The sequence below is a fragment of the Pholcus phalangioides genome, unplaced genomic scaffold (genome assembly GCF_987345545.1).
Source record: "Pholcus phalangioides strain wild (caught in Gottingen) unplaced genomic scaffold, Ppha-v1.0 ptg000008l_1, whole genome shotgun sequence".
Taxonomy (NCBI): Eukaryota; Metazoa; Arthropoda; class Arachnida; order Araneae; family Pholcidae; genus Pholcus; species Pholcus phalangioides.
Window position 1 is genome coordinate 56,503,496 of NW_028301601.1, and position 23,257 is coordinate 56,526,752.

The window sequence follows — 23,257 nt, forward strand, 5'->3', positions numbered from 1 at the left end:
TAACGTGGTTTATGAAAACTTAATTAGCACGCACAAAACAATTCAGCCAACAAATGGATGTCACGTGACACTTCAGAAATTCACAGAAAGATCAATGCGTCTATTAAACGCCATTACGTATCTCGCGACAGATCGCCGCGCGACGGAAAACTTGTGTACGTGCTGCTACCTTCATATTGAATATATGTAACAAAAGAAAATATGAATAATTATTTATTTTCAAAAATTTATACCACTTTACACAAAAGATATATTTATTGCAAGTACAACAGTTTTTTTGTGTTGATGTACAGTATATCAAAGAAATCAACACAGAGGAAACAAAAGAATAACTTTTCTCAACATACTAAAAAGATCCAATGACTCATACATTTAATTGATAAAAAATGACCTACAGGTGACGCTAGTCGCGTTATTAAATTTGAATTTGCAGTTATCTGATAACAATGCCCTAGCGAGCCTTCTCGAGGTCCTGGGGCAGAATATTTGCTTTTTATGCTCTTCTTCAAAGGGTTATGCTAAAAAAAGTGTTTTGGCCCCCCCCCCCTCGGGTCGGACGCCCAGCCTAGTTACGGGCCTGTCTAAGAACTCTATAGTTTTCTCTTTTTAGTCATAATCTAAAAATAAGAGTACAAGATTTCAACCATAAAAGTTATCGAAATTATATATCTGAGGCTATTTGAAATTACAACTACACAACCGCACATGCACCTCGTAAACATTAATTTGAGAAACTTCATGTGTAATTACTGAGGCCAAAGTCATACTTGTTCTTTGTTTTTGTGCAGCTGTTCCATTAAAAAACCAGTAAAACAACAATAACACCCCTCTTTCACGGCCAAATAATAATTTCCCCGTGTAATAAAAGTATGTTTTTTGAACCCCGTATTATCGGTCAACCCACTTTTAGCGAACAAGTTATTTTGCCCCTCCGGTGCCCGGAAAGGATGGGTTTCTACTGTACATCAGCCTCGCTCTCTAGCGCTCATCAGCTGACGCATGTCAAATGAGTCTAGATCTACACTCGCGAGAACCAGCTTTTATATCATTTGACTCAAGACTGTCAGCTATTGGTAAATATCAAATAGAATTAAATTATCTGTAAAAACTCTTGAATATTTTATTAATTCACAAAATTCTTTTGTGACTGCCAGAGATTCCAATAGTTACACTTTTTCCTCTTTCCCCCCGCACTGCTATATCCCATGTGCTGAATTCAATTCACGTTACGAGATTATTTTGCGGAACCAATTAATCGCGTAGCGCCAGCGACAACTGATATAAGTGTGAGATGAAAAAGGAACAGGTGTCATAATGATGATAATAATGATAAGGAATAAAACAAATAACATGCCGCAGCAACGGTTATAATATCGGTTCCTGGCGAATTAGTAACCGCAGGGTTTTTTACTTCCGTGGAAACAGCCAAATTGTGCTTCAATCATGGTGTCTCTGTTGGTAGTGTCGCTACTCTTCGGATGCGCAACGTGCATCCCTCTCGTGGACGGTGAGCCAATTATTCCAAATTGTTATAAGATCTGATATGACAAGTAACAGCTTCTGTGTACAATGTGCTAAGTTTGAAATTCTGTGTCACGGGAAAGCATCAGAAGTGGTATTCCACATGTGTATATACATTTCATACCTTGCACAGCCAACACCATCTATAGCAGAAGGCTTCCGCGCGAAGCTCCTGACGTCACTGAAGGTCATCTCACCTATACCCATTGGTTACAGCAGGCCGACACATGAGCCATCTTTGCCCCTTTTTTTTCTAACATATCCAGTGGCTATAAGTGAGATGACCTTGATGTATAGATGGTGTTGACGCCGCCCAGGCTCTATCGTCACGACTAATTTTAGCCATTGTCCCGAATGAGGGGCGGGGCTGTGTCGGGTACTTTATTATGCATTTACAAACGCATGACAATAAAACACATATAAAAGAAAAGTTACAAATAGTAAAATTTCACAATAGCAATTACAGAAAAAAGAAAAATAGCAAAAAAAAGTTTCGAATCCATGGCTTTGTAGCTCTAGTCGGCCTTTTGTTGTTTACCGAGGCCACGGTCCTGGACCACGTCTTCTCTTCTCGGCTTGGTGGCTCGTGTGAGCCCTTCGTATTGCTGTGGCCAGCCCAAGTGATGGAAATGGAGAAATGGAGAAACCGCGAGACACCCAGGCTCTGTCGCAAGAAGCAACGTAAGCACTTCGCCCCCCGGGGGGGCGGGGGAAAACAGGGCATCTCCGGTAAAACCAAAATTTATTGATACGTCAAAGATTACATATAGTGCAAGGAAATCAAAAATTATGTAAATCGAAGAATCAAATTAATCAAGTTAAAGTAAAGTGCAACGGGCACGGATAATAAATAGTCATGGAAAGTCGTATAAAAATCGTATCGTAAAAGGCGCAATCAGAAATTTGATTGATCAAGGATTGTATCAAATGACAAGAAGGGCAGAGCATCTCATTGCGCTCGGGCAGTTCAATACAGTCAGTCTAATTTCTCCGAGACGTCATTAATTAGGTTTGGGATTCATCCTGCTCCTCGCTCGCAAACAGCGCCCTGTCAGGGTGAAGACGCGGCGATCTCCTTAACGGCGCTGGTACCGGAGTTGCAGGAGCTGGAGGAGACGGATCCCTTATCTTCTCGGGATGTTCCTCAAGGAATTTCACCAATTTTCTTATCTTTTCCTTTGATTCCTCTCGACGTAGTATGCCAAGCATCCATGTTCTGTGTAGATGGGCAGCCGGCAAACAGAAGTGAAAGGGCTTCGTTTCTGGACAGCATGTGGCGTAGTGCAGGGGCGTGCCAGGCTCAACACAAGAGCATTTATCGCTGGCAATCACTTTAAAGCGAAGTAAGGTTGCCGGGAAAGGCCCATGACCGGTGACAAATAAGATGAGCTCTCGTGACTAGCCCCGGCTCCTAGTATATACTTTCTTTATAATTTAATGAGTTGATCTTCCTGACGCCTCCGGCATATCCCAATGCAATTGCCACTTTACTATCATGTCTCTCCAAAGGAGTGATTTTGCGTGAGAAGCTGGATATAAGAGTTCGTCGTAAAAGACTCCGGTATTGGTCGCTTCTTTGGCCGCCGCATCCGCAAGCTCGTTTCCCCACTGGCCGTTGTGGGCTTTTACCCAGGAGATGCGTATTGATGGGTGAGATGCAAGTATACTCCTTATCTTTCTCGCCATTGCGTTTTCACTCCCCATACCGGCTCGCTTTTTTGAAGTATTGATCCTGTGACGTTATGATACTAAACTTTTTATAATGCGTCTCATGACTATGCTTAAATGATCACTTTTGTTCGCATTAGTTACAGTTACTTTGCGTGCGCTCGATAAATAATATTACCAGTGGTAAAACCCAAGGACGAATCCAAGTGTTTACGTCCGAAGTAGAATTTCTCCACTAAATTTATGCGAATTCTGTGCTGCTATCTTTTGACAATAAATGCATTTATCAAGTAAAAATTACGTTTGTGGAACTAAATTCTGGAACGTGCAAACTTTGTTACAACATCTCAAAATTAATCAATTAAAATATAAATTTAATTTTAATATTTCAAATGTTAATAAACTCTCAAATAAATTGGCATTTCATAGCTAAAAATGGAAAGAAAATACGAAGTTGCATTTTGCAGCACAAACAATGTCAATGGCGCTCGTCTGAGATTCAGTGAATAGCTCCCATTGTCGGGAGCTAAAGCAGTTACAGGAATTTCTTTTTCAAAGAAAATACCACATTAATTTTATATTTACCGCACTTCTTATTGCCTATCTACCACGTTTCTTACAGATTCAAAAAAAGAAATTGACAGTGTTGAAGTCAAATTTTGTTACATTATTAGTGTAGCATTCAAATATCGACTTATTGAACTGCATTTCAACTATTCAGAAAACGCTTCTAAATATATAGCAATATTTATTGCGCGAATATCTGCTGAGTGCAAATAGTTATTACGTGAAGGTTTTATTTTGTCCTGGAAATATTCGGTCAATGTGGTGCATGCGCTGAACAAATTCTTTAATTGGAGTTAATTTTCTTCAGACTGTAAGGGTTTATGTGCATGCGAGGGTATAGAACAAGAAATGACGTATATGGGATTCATGTGAATAGAGCGATTCTTCGCGGGAGTTGTTGTAGTGGTAGTCGCAAACTTCAATACTTAGTTCAAGCTATTATGGCGCAACCGAACGCTTTGGCACAGTTAGATTCCAAAATTAGTCTGCATAAATGCTTAGTAGTCCGGATAATCGTGCCTGACCACTACCTCCTATGTAACGGTTATAAAAGTGGCCTGACACGTGATTGTCTCTGCCTCTTCCTCCCGCCCTTCACTGGTTTTCTGTCCAAGACGGTTTCGTTTAATACTAGACGTTGGGGAGAAAAAAAAAAAGGCTCTTTGTAATCGGGGCACGATTGGCTATTTAATTAAATATTTTGATTATAATCAACATTGAAAGAACCAGTCACCAGAATGCTATAGTCTGTTGCGAGTGCGATGCGATTTTGCTTTCTTCTTGTCGTAATATTAAATATTTTATTTTATCATTTGTGTCTTGTGTGTGAATAATTATATATACATATATTCACTGTAGTGAAAGCTGTGGCCACTTTCTACAGCCGTGTCACCCCGTTCGGGGTTGAGAGACGACCACCCCGCCCACCCCACTCCCAAACCTCTCCGACTAGTAGCCAATCACAAACGCCACTGTGGTGGTCGAGTGGTCATAGTGACGGACTCGCATCGCGGGGACCCACTCGTTCGAGCCCCACCGTCACCACAGTGGTGGTCGGCTGAAGTTGGTTTTCTGTGGTTCCCAACTTCGAGGCGCAAATGCGAGCCGATCTCCCCGTTAAAAAGTCTCGCCACAGAGAGCAACAGTCCTACAAACAGTACAAATATTCAGTCAATACACATCACTCGCTTCACTTCTGAGATATAGATGGCAGCACTGAAAAATCATACACAACACTAGATACGCACTCAAAACTGTTAGGTACACGCAGTCACACTTCCGGCACAACTCACTAGGTAGTATGGCAATAGACCTGAGTTGTGCTCGGTTTGAAAAAAAAAAAAAAAAAAAAAAAAGCCAATCACAAGCGTCTTCAAAAAGAACACAAAATAATTAATGCTAAAAGGTGATAATATACGAATAATGTGTTCGAATATCAAAAAATAAGTAAATGCCACGATCTGCAATCGAATCAGTAACCTGAATATTGTCACTCCCATGCTCTACCAACTGCTCTAAAGACGGCCGTCACAGTTGCAGTTCTAAGTAAATATGAGAAGTTAAGAATAAAATGGGTCCAAGATACTGGAGTGTACGTTCAGTACTGAAAGCTCACCAAAAAATCAGATTTCCTTGAAATGTTTTTCGTTTAAACACGTGAAGTTTCTTATAAGCACAAAAAACCATTTAAGAGGAAATTGATATTTTGGGAGCTTTCAGGAGAGAACGCTTTTGTATGAAAAGTTACACTCCAGTGACGAAAACCTCTTTGATACTCAATCTTTCATATATCAATTCTATGGAATGTCAAAACACCGACAAGAGATGGCGAGAGAGGGTCATGCCCATCTCTAACAAGGATATTACAAAACTCAAGGAGAAGAAATCTACTGAAATTATAGGAAGACTCGTTTTTTCTCGACAACGTGTGGTTCATATACTTGACCATTACACCTGGGTCTTGTTGGTCTACTCAAGACATACGAATTACGGTAGACTGGATACCAAGCGGGAATGAAAATGAGTTCACAAGCCTCTATTGAGAATCGAATTCGTACCCTCGCAATCCCATCGAGTATTCAACCATTAAGCTACAGGGGATAGATATTTCCTTCCCTCAGGGAGGTCATAGGGGAGATAGACTTGAAGGTCTGGGGGGGGGGGCACCATGATGACGATGATGTCAGTTATATACGCATGCTCCTGAGTGGCGTTGATCGTCTTCTCCACTTTGGAGGTTACCATCAAGGTTCACGGGTTCGCGAATCCGGACAAAACCATCAGAAACAAGTTATTTACCTATCGAGTCCGAGGCGACCACCGATATAGATGGTATCTTCATCCCCCAACGATTTTATCGTTGTAGCAGGCCCGTCATTTATGGGGGGGGGGGGGGCCGTTGCCCCACCCGGATTTTGAAAATACACTAAAAATGGTATATATATACGCATACATTGAGTACATGTGCTTTGCCCCCCCCCCCTCCCCCGGAAAAAGTTAAAATGACGGCTCTGCGTTGTAGGCCTGTTGCGAGACTTTTTAACGCGGAGATTGGCTCGCATTAGCGTCTTGAAATTCGGAACCACAGGAAACCAACTTCAGCCGGGCACCACTATGGCGACGGTAGGGTTTCAACCCACGTCCTCGCAATGCGAGTCCGTCACTATGACCACTCGACCGCCACAGCGGCGACATGCAAACCTGCATTACAGTCATTCAGTGTACGCCACATGCTGTACAGGAACGACGCCCTTTCACTTCCGTTCGCGGGCTGCCCATCCACAGAGACCATGGATGCTTGGCATACGATGTCGAGAGGAATCAAAAGAAAAGATAAGTAAAATGTTGAAATCCCTTGAGGAACATCCTGAGAAGATAAGGGATCCGCTTCCTCCAACTCCTGTAACTCAGGTACCAGCACCTCCGTTAAGGAGATCGCCGCGTCTTCACCCTGACAGTGCGCTGGTGACAATGTTTGCAAGTGAGGAGCAGGATGAATCCAAAATCTGATGAAGTCCCGGAGAAATTTTAAAGATCTTCATTTGATCATTTCATTTTTGTCGCACCACGGTCATTTTCTGCACACGAGGGCTAATTAGACCGGGACCTACAATTTATTGTCGATTCGGAACGGCAGGCTTGTTTTTTATACTCATCGAGAGGTTGGTGCGCTAACCCCTCGATGGGGGACTCCCTGCGGTAGCAATTTTTTGCTGCGGTCAAGTCACCGTTTTTTGTTGTACCCCTGTGTCAGGAAAGTTTCCTGACAAGGACGAACCGGGTATCAAACTCGCGACACCTCTAAACATGCTTTGGTACTTTAAGCGAGTATCTTATTGACCGGGATACCGCGCCTCTTAAAGATCTTCAACAGTGATCGAAAGCGAATTAGACTGAGTGTATTGAGCTGCCCGAGCGCAATGGGGTGCTCTGCCCTTCTGTCATACAATCCTTGATCAATCAAATTTCTGATTGCGCCTTTTGCGATATGATTTTTATACAACATTCTATGATTATTTATTATCCGTGCCCGTTGCATTTTGACCTTAAGTTGATTAATTTGATTCTTCGTTTTACATAATTTTTAATTTCCTTGCACTATATGTGATCTTTGACGTATCAATAAATATTGGTTTTGCGGGAGATGCCCTGGACCTCCGCCTCCGGGGTGGCCGAAGAGCTTACGTTACTTCTTGCGACTGAGGCTGGGTGTCTCGTTGCTTCTCCAGTTATTCAGTGTGCCTTTAGTTGAGAAATATTCATTTGTTTAATAAATGTTGCATCAAAGCTGCGGTAATGGTTTTTGCTTACCTCCAAGGTGGGAAACCTTGGGGAGCAGCAATACGGCTCTCTTGCAGTCTTGATATATTCTGGGGACGAGGATTGGGCATCGTTGAGAAATGATAAAATGACAGGGAGGCCGTGATAGTTGACTCAGAAGCCACAGAGAGGAGCTGCGAAGAAATATTAATCTTTTTAAGTTAAATATGATGGGACAAAAGTGTCTCTACTTTCAAAATACAGCAAAAGCGTTAGAATCACTGCTATCTCAAGGATTACTGCGACGACGGTGAGTTGGTCGGTTGAAGTTGGTTTTCTGGGGTTCCCAACTACGAGGTGCGAATGCAAGGCTATCTCCCAATTAAAAAGTCTCGTCGCAGAGAGCAACAGGCCTACAACGGTAAAATCTTCAAACATTACACTTCACTCATAGTTTGAAAAATATGTGGTAGATGGCAGCACTATAACAATCATTACACAGAAACAAGCTTCAAATTAGGTTCACAACACAGACACGCACATTCCAACATGTACCGATTCGTTAGAAGTTCCGCAGAGGAATATGGGCGAGGTACTTGTGTGGTGTAGAGTAGTATCTTAAGGATTAGCCCGCGGGCATCATGCGCATAGGAATAATACTGTGATTTTCGAGAATATGCGTGAACTGTTATTGTTATGTTGAATTGTCAAAATTCATCATAACATTACATTAACTTAATCTTAAAATAGTTTTAATTGTAGAGAAAAGAAAAGATTATTATATTGAATAGATTTTGCCTTATGTTGTATTTGTACAGTGGAATCTTACATAATTAATCATTTGATTATACCTATATTTAATTGTATATATTATGGTACATATAATAATAATAATAGTGGAAAGCAAAATCTATTCTATAGAAAGTTTAGGCCTTAAGATACAGTTGTACACGGTACTGCTGCCTTGGGGCCCCAGATGAGAAACACGGGTCGAATTACAAAGGGTTGTAAGAGAGTGAAAGAGATGGTCATCGAGCCATATAAGGTAATGTTTGTTTTTCAGGGGGTGTGATTAAGGGTCCTTGGCGAGAAGAATTTCTCCGAAGGTCTTAACGGTCCCCTTAAGTTTTCCCCTTTTTTCTGTTGTACCTCGATTCCCTCTCTCTCTCCCTTCTTCGCCAACGGTAAATTAAAACGCCGAATAATTCCCTTCAGGACCTGTACTCAGTACATTTTCATATAGTTTTGGATCGCCAAGGGGCCTTTTTAACATACCCTCTGGGAAAATTCGCTCGCAGTCTCGGGAGATGATTTCTACCAAGGTTTCGAGAATTCTACGCTACTGTCGGAGGAGAGTTTTTTTTGCTCTCGCTTGTAATTGAAGCTTGTGCGAGTTATATATGTTCGCTCGCTGGTGATTTGAATTTACTATGTGCCTGGAGTATTCACGACTCCTGTGTTCTCGAGTAAATCGCGTGCGTCTACCGCTATGTATTAATTAACGATTGTACGAAAGAGCAGAAATCCTATGGATGGAGGGTCTGGATCAATGGTCATTCCAGCAATTACTATGATAGAGGAACACCTTCGCCTTCGCCTTCCAAAAGGCCGATAGTAGCCAGTCGGTGAGTGCCTCTACCAACCTGTTCCTGAGAGGTGCTCTTAACAACAGGAATGCTCCTACGAACCTGCTCCTGAAAGGTGTTCCTAACAACAGGAAGGATTCCTAGCCGCCAGTGACCTGCAGAATATGCGGGAAAATAAATTCCGTCTTCATTATGGACAAACCTCCATGTTCACCTTTTCGAGCTTCAACCGTAGTTTGCATAAATAGACAGAACGATAATATGTAAGTTTTTTTTATTTAAATCATTGTAAAGCGATGTTGTTTTTTTTTTTTTTGTCTCGGAAAATCTAACCTTCTGTAGATGTTTACATTTATCTGTATAACCGTTTTAATTGTTAAAAGGTAGCTACCTACACCATTATTTTCTATTGTTAAAAATTAAATATCTTCTTTTCCTTAAAATTTGACTCTGATTTACTTGCTCATGAAAGTGTTGTGTTGTTTTCTTTCATCTTATGGATTGCTAAACCCCTTGTCTTGATCCTGCAATATTTATTCGAACCTGGGTGAATGGATTCCGATTTTGAATCAAAGAAAAATATAAATTAAAGAAGAAAGGATCAAGACATTATTTCATTTAATGTAACTAAGCACGAGGCTCTAAAGCAGTGTTTCCCAAAGTCACTGTGCGGTCATGTGGGCAACGAGCTAGACTCTCGTCCTGAGGATCCAGATTCGAACCTGTTGATGGCACAATGGTGGTCGGCTGAGGTTAGTTTTCTACGGTTTTCCAGCTTTGAGGCGTGAATGCGCGTGCCGGTCCCCCATTTAAAAATGTCTCTCCGGAGAGAGCAGGCAGACCTACAACACGATAATGACATAACATGAGAATTCAAGCATTTCCATCTTTACTTCAGAAAATTGAAGACAACTGGCCACACGAAACAAGCGCAACTAGTACAACATAAATACTTCAGGGCCTTCTTCATTCGTTAGAAATTCGATTAGAGGAATGTGTACGGTTAACTAGTAGTATATAGTGTTTCTCAAAGTGGGCAATATTGCCCCCTGGTGGGTGATGGAATAGTCCATTGTGGCGATAGAAGCTACGGGTATAACATACGGTTCTATATGTTCACTTGAGTGAGGGGTCGATGAGAGAAAAAAATTCTGAAGAAGGCTATGGGTGGGTGGGGGTGTGCGTGTGCGTAAAACGTGCCAACCCATAGAATCCTATGTTACACCCGTAGCTTCTACCGCCCCCTGGAGCATTCTATCGCCCCCCCTCCCAGAGAGCGTTAACGCCCACCTTGGGAATCACTGCTCTAAAGCATCAATTTCGCCGCGAAGGCCCCATGATGTTGAGATTGCCATGAACAGAAACCCACTTCCCTAGGAGGGATGTCCTCTATGAGGGTCGCTATAACAAAATATAATCCAAATGGAAAGTCGAACAGATCGTAATGAGATTCAGTTCTGGTGTTTCATAGGATAGATTTCAGTAGAAAGTTCACAGGCAAACTCGTGGACACACACAGACTATATATGTCAGATATACACACAGACTATAAACAATGTCAAATGATTTTTAAGCGTGTTTGTATATTTATGTTCGATAGTGCGTCCCAATAAAGAGCATGCAAAAGATTACAGTCGAGTCTCCCTATGATAAAATTGTATCTTCACTCTTCGTTCCATAAAGTAATTTTCTACAGAGGAAAAAGTTTCACTTGCAAATCAGTGTATCCCAAATAGGACAATATTGCCCCAGTGGGAGATGGAATAGTCCAGGGGGCGATAGAAGAGCTACGAGTATAACATAGGATCGTATATGGGTCGCTTGAGTCTTAGGGCGATGCGAGAAACAATTTCCGAAGAAGGGGGCGATGGAACTAAAAAAGTGTGGGAAACTATGCTGTAAATATTAACGATAATCTGAACGTTATATGGAGTCTGCTCTGTTTGAAAATATTTATGAAAATTGAATTGTTAAATGTTTATTTGATAAAATTATTGTACCATTTAGACATTTATTACTCATTTTAGATTACATATTTCTTTAAATCACTACGAAGTACTAAAATCCAAACTGTGAAAATAAGGAAATAACCAGCTTCGACTAAACTAATTATATATTGTGATGCATTAATGATTTATTGCCAATTTAATTAATAAACATCAATTACGAGTAGCTTACAAAATTAATATACGACTGTACTTTTGTGCTATTCCATGTCACGTAAATGTTGCGAAAATTTTTTCATTTGCAAGATACGCTTTTTTAAGCGAAAATTAGTATTTGTTTTATAATCAATTTGTTTCCTCCAGAAGATGAGTTTGATGAATCGGCCATGTTGAATCCTGATCTGTTCGAAGGTGACATTTTGGGAATCGACCCTAGCGTGGTAAGTTTAGTAATAATAAAGCATAACTTATTATTTTTTCTGACTCAATGATTAGTACAGTCGGCACTCGTCATAACGACCCCCGCGTTATAATGACTGTTCCACTACAACGACCGGTAGGATAAGTTCCAAATGTTTTCATAGAATGACTATCAAATATGTTTCACTTTCAATATAACGAGCCTATCCAATATAACGTCCGTTTTCGATGGGATGGTGCGTTGTTATATCGAACATCAACTGTATATTTTAATCTTCCTTTGATTATCACAATCAAATATGTTTGTTCATGAAGTTTTGATAAATTTATATTATTTTTCATTTATTAGGATCGTAATGCCATACCTTTGAAGAAGAACAGGTGGCCAGACGGCATTATTCCATACAAGATAACGCCGGACTTGGGTAAAATAGTAACGTACAGATTTGGTTCTATAGCCCTCCAATGACAAGAATGGACTTGAATGGCTCATGTGATATCGAACGATTCCATTTTTAAAGCCCTTTTACTACCTCTATGATGTATTTGTCCCGTGGGCATTGTATTATTTTAATCAATGCCTTTCGCTCAAATATGTAGAAAGTATATCTTCTCCCTAGGTAATACAAGATACACGGAAAACTGGCTATATGAAGAAATTCTGATTTTTTTTGGGGGGGGAAAAAGTCATCTCTGCCTCCACGGGGACTTGAACCATGGTCTCTCGTATGCCGGATGAGTGCTCTACCACTAAGCTATAAAAGCAGATAGAATATTTCCTCCTTGTATGCTGAATAGCGTGGTGCGATGAACGGACATAGAACTCAACTAATGACTAGTAAATGACATCAAAGCTACCAGATAGCAACATATATAGAGAAAGATATCTTCTCGACTTGTTGATACAAAATATACGGAAAACTGGCTATGTGAAACTGATTGCATGTTAATTTGAAATCGGCATATCTTCATATACCGACAGTTTTCTGTATCTTTCGCAGAATTGATTTGAATAAAACTACCTTGTTTCCCCGAAAATAAGACCTAACGAAAAAATAAACTCTAGCATGATTTTTTCAGGATGCTCCTTATTTTAGTCCTTACTCAGAAAATAATCCTTAGTCGAAATCGTCAGCCAGATGGACACATTTTTACGTCCGTTGCTACATTCGACGAATACATAGAATTTTAATGAACATAATACAATATTAGTTCACAAATTTTATCACTTGGATTTTATCAGTATTCAAAATTTATACTCAAAATAAATGTCAATATTTATCAAATATCTGATTTAACTATCAGCATTTGACCTCTCTACGATCGCAAGCGTAACATTAGTGGAATAAATTCGAACATGTTATCTGTATTTTCTTCCCTCTCTTCGCCGATGCGAAGCTTTATAGTGGCCCTATCTAGAGGAAGTTGTTCTTTCTTTTCCTTTCTATAATCCTGTTAACAATATTTTTCTGCACAATGTAGAAATAATGTATCTTTCTACTATATATATATAAGAGTGAGGACGTTGTATGCTTTTGGTTTTAGGTTTATCCCCTATCATTCGCTGATGGCACACACTACACAACACATATTCACTAGTATCATACAGGTAAGGGAAAAAAATCATATTTGTTGCATCGTGTACTCAGCCAGCTAAAAAGGTTATTTGCGGGGACAGCAGAAGTTTTCGTGCATTCACAATAAAAAACACCATTTCTTATTTAGCTACAGCCTTTAATATTAGAGTTGAGGAAATTAACTTTTTTATGATCGTTCACCTGTCATGCTCAGTTTTTGTTTCCGTCGTATTTTTCATAATTCTTCGTGTAACATGAAAGTTGCTTTGAAAGCGTTCTAGGAAACAGAGGTTCATTCACATTGTAAAGAAATGACTCTTATAGAAGACGGACGTGTTTGAACGATAGTGATATTATATTATTTCTAAACGATATTTCGAAGAATTAATCTGAGGCTGAGGAGACTTGCGATGCAGTCTCTGACAATGAAGATCATGATTTTCTGCTGTATTCAAGAGGTAGAGAGAGATATTGTGATTCGGCAGAGACTAATCTTTCACAGATCATACTGATGAAAAAGAAAAACAAAGATATATTTTTTTTAATTAGTGTACTCTTGATTAATTAATTTGCAGAATGAAATTTTAGAAGTGCGCCAGTTTTCCTCAATAGTGCAAATTCATGGCGACGTAATATTATGTGTTATCCATAACGTGCGCGAACCACTAAATCGTCTAAATAGAAAAGACAACGATACGCACATTTATGAAGGTACGCATAATCAAAATCGAACCATGTACGATGTGGTGTTAGTATAATGTTTATTGATCTCTTTTTCATAGTGAATCTTGTCAATAACTGTCCTTCATATATTTTTCAATTATAAAGTTGGAGAGTCATTTTATGGACACCCTGTATGCTTAAAAGAGGCTAAATTTCATCAAAATCATTAAACTAACCAAGCGGAATAAAGCTTGTTACTTTTATTCGAAATTTAAAATGATCAAATAAATTATTCCAAAAGAAATTGCAGTCGAAATGACTGCCCGTGACCCTTGTAGGTATGGCCGACCCTTCTATAGTGTTAAGGGTTGTATTTAAGTCCAATTCGGTTATTGGAGACTAATAATATTGAATATGGTATTCACACTTACTGTACTATCTTGATACAGTTTATACAGAAAATAATTCTTTCTCATACTCCACCTTTTTCCCAAATACCAGCCAGTAAAACGGAGCTGATCACCGGAGCAATGAAACACATCGAAGATAACACGTGCATCCGTTTCAGGCCTGCAACCAAAGATGATCGTTACTTCATGAACATTTTCGGCGGAAAAGGGTAATTTTACAAATTATTAATAATCGTGATATTATCTACATTAATATTACCTACCCGAATTCTGGTAGACGCTAGTTGAATTTCACCAAAACAACATGTAAATAATACAGCAGCTGCAACAATTCTACATAAACACTTGCAGGACATATAAGAATTAAAGTAGGGCCGGAACTAGAGGAGCAGCAATAGGGGATAATTTCGAAGGGCGGCAAACTGTAGGGGAGGCAAATTTTGGAAAGAACAAAAATACCGCTATGAAAACATTGAATTTCGCAGTGGAGAGTGTGCGGAAAAATCATGTTTGCACCCACTAACAAAAATCGTATATATAGTTGTGCTCCTAGAAGTACCAGAGTACCGTCATCCTCCTATTTGTAGTTGGTGATGATGATATGGGTATTTCTGCAACTACACTGTACAATGTTCTAACAATTCGGTTCATATTGGAATGTGGTGTGTGGTGTATTTACGTAGCCCTAACGTATTAATGATGCAAGATTTATGCGTGGTTCGTCTGGCTTCAATATCGAAAGTGAAAGGAGCGCATTCCTGAATTTTCGTGTTGAGTGAGTTCCTGTGGATTTTGGAATTAGTCTCGCTTCTTCCTGTCGTATTTCACTTTGAATGCTTCACACATCTGTGTTTTTTTTTTCACAGACCCATGTAGCCTCTAACTCAGGGGTTGAGCCCCTGACTTGTCACTTGACCTTTTTTTTCAGCCGCGACACAAAATCAACAACAGGTTCAGCTTCGCAGCCCATGGGACTGTTTGTTTTTCGAAACTAGTGAGACCAGTGACACATAAAGTGCATTTATAACAGGACCAAGTGTATTTCTACGATCCATCTCGGCATCATCTCCGAATCAAGTTGGTGTCGTGAACCATAGCTCCAGAATCCTTGGCTCTGATTTAATTTGTAGCCCCGGTGAATTACGTTTTGGTCACTACCAATATCTCAAGAATTTCTGGCTGTGAGTGGGTTTGTACGAACCATCTCGGAAGCATCTGCGAATCAAGTTGGGGTCGCGACTCGTAGCTCAATAATCCCTGTCTGAGAGTGGATTTTTATGAACCATCTCGGAAGCTCCTGAAAATATAGTTTGGGTCGTGACCCACACCTGAAGAATACCTAGCTGTGAGTTCATACGACACTTCGAGGAAGACCCAGCGACTCATAGGTTAAGTACCCCTGCCCTACCTCAATCAATTCATAATGGCTCTCGTATCACTTATCATCTCCATTCCAGAATGCCCCCAGAGACGCAAATCAACAGGTTATAGGTTGAACGGAAACAAAAATTTCTTAGTATGGATGATATGCTTCTGCAATATTATATGATATTGTTTGTGATTTTCATTTCTAAGAATAAAATATATATTAATTGGAATAAAATATATCTATTCAAAAACTAATTTATGAAAAATTTATTTCAAATATTTAAACATGGTGCATATATATACAGATAGATGTGAGTAAAAAAAAAAAGTCTCGCACCAAAAAACTGCTTGATTGATTTGATATTGATTTTCAAAATGCGCTCCGGGACTTCAGTTCCACCTTGTATATCCCTCACATTTCCATTGCATATCCTAAATGGCATCACAAGATACTTTTCACCTTGATATCATGAAAATATTTGTATTAGGCTATACTGTGTGGAGGATGATTCTAAACTCCTGGGACAACTTTAAGACGTGATATAAGACACCCAAACAAGCATTTTTGCTGTCACTCGTTCACTAACTAACTAGGTCACTCACTCTCTTACTCACTAACTAGGTCGCTTACTCTGTTATTCCCTGACTGGGTCGCTCACCCTGTCACACGCACTCAACCGCCAGATCATTCACTTACTGACTAGGTCGCGAGGTCACTGGGTCACTCACGATGACGCTCGCTCACCCACTAGTTTTCTGACTCTTCAAAACTAACCACTCGTTCTCTCATCCCCCTAACTACTATATCATTCACTGACTCGCTCACTCGGTTATTCCTCGCTCACTTACTGGCTAACTGACTCGTGTCGAACTGTTGTTGGTGAATTTCCCTTCTATGAATTGTTGGTCGGTGAACTTTCTTCTCTGTGAATTTTCCTGGCGGTGAATTGTTGTCAGTGAATTTCCCGCAGACCGCACACCTCGAATGATTGATTCAGCCTATTGAAGCAATCCGTTGGAAAAATATGATATTTGCCTTTGGAGAAGTGTTTTTGCGCACTCTTTAAAAACACCCTCTACCGCCATTACGATTCGACCGCACATTCTATGATGTAAATGTTTGTTCTTATACCACCTCACAAATTTTGTCCCGTGAATTTATAATCACCCTGTATGCATTGCATTTTATTATTGCAATGACTTGTCTTCCATTTCTCTAGGTGCTACACTTTCGTCGGAAAATCCTCTGTTATGCATCCCCTTTCACTGGGTAAGGGATGCTATCGGCATTCTATCATTGTGCACGAACTCATGCACGCCGTCGGCTTCAACCACGAGCACTCGAGATCCGACAGAGACGATTACATCGAAATCCACTGGGAGAACATACAGGAAGGTGAGACACTATTCAAAGCTGACAAATAATAAATTTTCCCGTGGGTAATTCACAAGATTTTTTCAGCTTCTAATTTTGTGATCCTTATTTCACAGGCACTGAAATACAGTTTAGGAAGTTGAAGCCGTCCGAGAACACATTGTACGACAATTTTGACTTCGATTCCATCATGCTCTACGGCGAAACGGCCTTCAGTAAGAATTCACGCGCGGGTTTGAAGACGATGACTTCCAAGATACCTGGGAAATCGATCCCCGATTCTTTCCAGAAAACCGGACTCAGCAAGAGTGACATCTACCGAGCGAAACAGCTGTACGAATGCAAATGAAGTCGATGTCAATATGCCAGGTGGCGTTATTAATGTATTTTAATTAAATTTGCCTGTTATCTCGTGCCATAAAAACTCTTATTTATGGGTCTACTTGTTATTCCCCCTCTTCTGGGATCATTTTTGTTGTATATTGAGCCAATTCCCATGATATTACAGTCGACGCCGCTTAATCCGCTAACGGTTAAACTGGTACCCCGCTTAATCAGATAAAATCATTTCCGAAATTTCTCCCATAGGTCTTGTCCATACTATTATACGAAGTCGTAGAACACCTGTTCCGTGACAATGTCCACGCAGAACAAATCGGGTGTTCTGCGACTTTTCATGGATAAAAGGCATGAGTCTAATTTACAAAACACGTCCACACTCATATACAAAATCGCGCAACACGTGTTCTGCTTCTTGTCGCTCGACAAATCAAGCAATTTGTTACGCGATATGTATTTGAGTGTGGACACACATGTGTGGCCATAGAGACAATATCACAGTTCTCGGGTTAATGTAATTATTTCAAAAAAATTTCCCTCTTTATGAAATTAATAATGTGGTACTACTACAGGGTGTGAACTAAATTCGGGAATTCACACGAACACTGAATACTCTGCAGTACCTATTTACCATTATATATAACTATATTTTTTATCAAAAATTAGTGAGACAGTCCAAGATTTACTAAAAACTGAGATTTAGCGCTTTGTAGTGTCCGATCTGGCTTCAGTACATTCAATTTTTTTCTTTCGTATTCGTTCTTTGTTTGGCCCATAGAGGACGTTACTGTTTTCGATGACAGTAAAAAAACCTTCACATCGCCATGGCTTCATGCAACGTCTTATTCAGGGCCGTCTTAAGAGTATCATGGGCCCCCGGGCCAATTGATTTTTCTGAGGCCCTACCAAACAAATTCTCGTAAATTTCAACCAGATCTCATTTTTGTGAGGGCCCCCTCTTCGCACGAGGCCCCCGGGCCGTGCCCGGGTGGGCCCATGCCTTAAGACAGCACTGGTCTTATTCAAATGGAATTTAAAAAAATATATTCATTTAGTTTCGATGTTTGATTTGTTCCAAAGCTTTATCTTTGCCGATACTCCGTCAGTTTCCAATATACAAACTGTTATAATGGGGTGAAACAGCAATTCAATTTTTATGACATGAATGTCGCTCTCCACTTGTTAATACAAGATATACGGAAGACTGGATGTTGTGCTCTGACCTAATAGGTCAGAGCACTCGTCCGGCAATCGAGGGACCCGGGTTCGACTCCCGGTAGAGGCAGAGATGAGTTTTTTTCCTTCCTTAAAAAAAATAAACATCCGAAATAATAAATATCTTCACAACATCCAGTCTTCCGTATATCTTGAATTCAATTTTTCCCGTACAGTCAAAAACCCCGCTTAATCGGATATTGTGTACCGGAACCGTTCATATCCGTTTAAAGGCAGGCCGACTGTGTATTTCAAAATTGTCCTTAATCCGAGGCTTCGTCAAAAATGTCATCTTGTAATGCCTAATAGGTCTCTAGTATGCGTCTTTGCTGAAAGAAAGACGATACTTAGTACAATGAAATTTCCAGAAAATGGACACCCACGGGACCGAAAACTTTTGTCTGTAAAGGGGAGGAGTGTCCGCCGATGGGTTGTGAAATGCATTCAAGCTCATTTGACGGGATTTAAAAAGTGTTTGCTTACGGGAAATGTCTGCAGACAGCGCCTTTTATGGAAAGTGCTTGTTGAGAGCGTCTTTTGGGAAATGTCCGCTAAAAGCGTTCGTTATGGGACGTGCCTGCAGACATGGTATCCGTCATGGGAAGTGTCTGGTGAAAACGTCCTTTCCGAGACGGGTCTGTTGATAGCATGCTTCATGAGAAGTGTATGATAAATTACAGGGTGGGCAAAAAGTCCGTAGAAACTTTAAAAACTCATAAAAATCGGAAAAATAACCGAAATAAGAAACGGTTTGCAGGGTTAGCGTCGCTAGAGAGGTCACGGAAATTTTTTAAGACGAGAAAAAAAACAAAAAACAGCCAATAGGGGGCACTGACGTACACAAGTCAAAAGAAAGATACGCAAATTACAAATACAAATACAACGCCACAACAGGCAAATTGCCCAACGAGGTGGCTGACTTAAGAACATCATGGATCCCCGAGCCATTTTTGGAGGCCCTACCTACTACTGCTACACCACACATGCAACCCCCCCCCCCCCCGCGGAACCCCCCAACGAACCCCCAACGAATCGGTACATGCGGGAATGTGCGTGTACGTGTAGTGCAACCTGACGTGAAGTTTGTTTCTGTGTAATGCTTGTTATGTGTAGTGCTGTCATCTGCCCCCAGTTTTTCTAACTATGAGTGAAGTGTTATGGTTGAATGATTTACCGTTGTAGGACTGTTGCTCTGTGTGGCGAGACTTTTTAACGGGGAGATCGGCTCGCATTTGCGCCTTGAAGTTGGGAACCACAGAAAACCAAGTTCAGCCGACCACCACTGTGGGGTTCGAACCCGGATCCTCGTGTCACGAGTCCGGCACTATAACCACTCGATCACCACAGCGGCTGAATGCTGAATTACGAACAGAATGCTTCCAATCGGACAACTGCCTCGGGCGACAAAATTTAAGGGGTGACAGTTTTAAGTTTGGAACACAGAACAGCGTTACAAAATTATCGAATTTTAAAGTTGTGATGGGGGGCGGCAAAAATCCTAGTTAGGGGCCATTCAAGTATTACGTATGCAGATTTTCAGTCATTTTTGACCCCCTAACCCTCCTTGTCAGCAAAACACTGACCCCCCTCCCTCTGTCAGCAAAATTTCGTCAGCAGCTTAGAATATTTCATATCTTCAAAAAGGGGCAGTTGATGACGTAAGCAACTTTCAAACCCCCCCACCTTGTCATCAAAAGTCAGCAAATCCGAAACTCCCTCCCCCCTCGATTCTGACGTAATACTTGAATGACCCCTTACAGCCCTGATCTCACACGAGATTTTTTTCTTTTTTTGTCAATTACAACTATTTTTTATCATTGCAATGAACTCGGTAAACCACACGAAGAATTACGGTGATCAGAGTTCCTTCAAACTTCCGACGAATTCATCGACCATCTTTGATCGCAGTGTGACACCAATTATTAACACTATACATGATCGTAAGGCACCTTGCCTAGAAAGAAGGGCGGACTCGCAGCCTCCATCTTTGAAGATAAACCGATTTTGTCATTGTAAGTGACTTAGGATAAGGAAAAGTGATTACTTCACCTAACACCAACTCTGGTCATATCGCAATTCACTGTCATTAATGAGATGGGTTGGAAATGAAGGGGCTCTCTATCGGTGGTCACCTCAAGTTCGTTAGGCAAGATATATAGGGAATATATATATATTAGGGAAGAATATAGATATCTTATCTATATCTATTCTAGGGTTCGAACCACGGAACCGTGACAGCAACCTTCACGGTAGTAGACGAGCATCTTAACACCCCGCTATTCGGGCGTCGAGGAAACGTGATTGGACTAGAGCTAAAATACTCACTTCGCATTTTCGCTCAGAGATGACATGAGTCAGCCTATGGTTTCACAAGGAGCCTTAGTCACAATCGCTCTCTCGATTTCACGATTAAACGTCACTTGGAGCAGCAGAACTAGCTGTTTGCTCAAAGATGGCGGACGATGAGCCTGCTTTACTTTCTGGGTGCCTTAACTGTGACAGCAGCGTGATAATTTGACCTTGAGGGTGTTCGTGACTTGAAAAATGTGATTATGTCACCCTCATAATCTCTGTCTTTCTTTCTCACGAGCTGTATGGACCTCTCAGAGATTACAAGAGATAAGAGATACAATTTGATCTTGGAAAAAGAAATATGGCGGATGTGAATCTTTATCGATCCACGCACGCACACAAAGGTGTGTGTCAGGTGGCAACTTTCTGAAGCTACTCACAATCCATATCAGTTGTTTTTATTGGCTATTTTTCTACTCATACCACCTATTATCCCTGTATACACAAATTATAAATCACAAAAGAATTTCGTTTTACCCGATGTTAAGTTTCCAAAAATCACCATAATTTGCGGATATGCTTCTAAAAACAATCAATATACAGGGTGTCCTATAAGTCCTGATTTGGCCTATATCTCTCCAACAATTCGTCAGGGGGGTTTGGTTCTAATTTAAAAAATGCTCAAAATGTGTTCAAGAATCACCCTGTACCAGTTTTGAGAGTGGAAATACAGTGTGTCACAAAATAAGAAAAATCTAATAATTTTTACGACTGCCCTGTCCTAAAAGCCCAATTAGAAAGTTGTTTTCCCGTCCCTTCTGAAGCCAACAAAAAAAATCCCACGTTTTTATGTGCAATTTTCTCTGATATAAAGTATTTGAATTCAAAAATCGGAAAAAAGTTGAGAAAGAACAGCATAAACGAACGGCCAATGATTATTCTTCCCTCAAAAATCCGTCATAACGGAATTCATTTCCCTTAATATTCACTATCAAACACAGAGCAAGTATATGAGCAAACGTACACACTGTGTAATTTAATTTAATCTGTATCATTAATAGAACATGAATTTTTATGTACGTGTAGAGCCATACCAAACTGAAATGATGTTTAGTACCTAACACTAGGGCCAAGACTTGGAAGTGTAGGCCAGTGGTTCTTGGCATCTCATTCCCATGGCTTTCTCTGGGCAATATTTTCTACCCGTGCCCCCCCCCCCTCTCTGTCTTATGCAAGCCACCTCCCAAACCTCATATAGGAGCAATCCGCTTTTTTATAGTGAAAGAAAATTTCATAAACAAGTTTTATAAAATTTTCTTCGGACTACTCTCTCGGCTAGAGTTCAGTACGCTCTTGTCTCTTGTGAAGGTTTCTACGCAAATCGGTGGATGCCTTAACATCCCCGACCACCTCTACGCCAGTGGCCCCCGAGGGGAAGTTCTGAGGTCCCATACATACCTGAAAGTAATAGGTTACTCCCCAAAAACAATCCCCGATTTCAAAATTTAGCCGCCACCCCTTATCCCCCCCCCCCATGAACACATGAGGCCCCTTTGGGATGGGACCATGTGTCAATATGGTCCTGGTTCTACGGACACTTTCTGCTCGATTCTCAAGTTAAGATATTATTTCATAAAAGATCTTGTTTTCTTCACATCTCTATGCCCCTCCCCTTGACCGCCAGTTATGACTCTTCTTTCACTTGATTTGCTCACCAGTAGCAACTTCAGAACGCTCCAGAATCACATGGGACGAAGGACAACATCACCTTAGATTGGGAAACAGTGGTATAGGCGAATATGCTGCAATGGAACAGGTGTTATATTCTAGTGTGCTGCCATCTGTTTCCCATTCTAGAAGTAAAACTGGCAGATGCCTGAATTCTTGTGCAATGTGAGTATCGTGTTAAAAAGGTGTACCTACTCTCTACTGTCATTATTTTGATGTTTAAACTGATAAAAAAGTGCAGTTTAGTGTACATTTGTTTATCAGTGTTTCCCAAAGTGGAAATATCGCCCCCGGTAGGAGATGGAAAGGTCCAAGGGGGTGATGGAAGCTACGAGTGTAACATGGGATGCTATGAGTTCACTTGAGTTGAGGGGGGGGGGGCGATGAGAGTAAAAATTTCTCTGAAGAAGGAGGCGATGGGAAAAAAAGTTTGGGAAACTATGCACTAAACCAAAATGCAATTCGTGCGATTTCCTCAGCGGATTTATGTTTCCAGAGTAGTGTGTGTTGGTGATGTCATCTGGGGCGCAAGTTTGCTCAATGGTATAAGTTGCTCGTCTACCACCATGGAGGCTACCAAGGGCCCGCGGACCGAACCTCAGATCACCACCGATAGATGGTGCCTCAATATGCTCTCGCTAGAAGTCCGCTCTGTCTAAGACAAGGACAGAATTGTAACATGAACTGCTGTAGAGAGAAATATTTTTGACCAAACTCGACCGGTAGTAAATTGCCGTATCCCTTAACTGGCTGAAAATTCTGAGCGTAACTGGCGTCGTGGCCATATCTGGCAACACATATACGGCAACAAAATCATGGAAGA

The 23,257-nt window shown here is 40.7% G+C and overlaps 1 protein-coding gene across 2 annotated transcripts; it reads left to right on the forward strand.

Moving 5' to 3' along the window:
- The first annotated feature begins 1,343 nt into the window (after positions 1–1,343).
- Positions 1,344–17,294, forward strand: LOC149084572 (astacin-like metalloprotease toxin 5). Of its 2 annotated transcripts, none has more exons than XM_089235502.1 (6): positions 1,344–1,507; positions 11,414–11,487; positions 11,817–11,892; positions 14,209–14,326; positions 16,706–16,881; positions 16,977–17,294. In XM_089235502.1, the coding sequence occupies exons 1-6, from the start codon at positions 1,444–1,446 to the stop codon at positions 17,207–17,209; spliced, it is 741 nt and encodes a 246-aa protein (XP_089091628.1). In that variant the 5' UTR covers positions 1,344–1,443; the 3' UTR covers positions 17,210–17,294. The 2 variants fall into 2 exon arrangements, with proteins under 2 accessions (XP_089091628.1, XP_089091627.1); XM_089235501.1 differs by having other exon boundaries at positions 1,368–1,507; positions 11,411–11,487.
- The last annotated feature ends 5,963 nt before the right edge of the window (positions 17,295–23,257 follow it).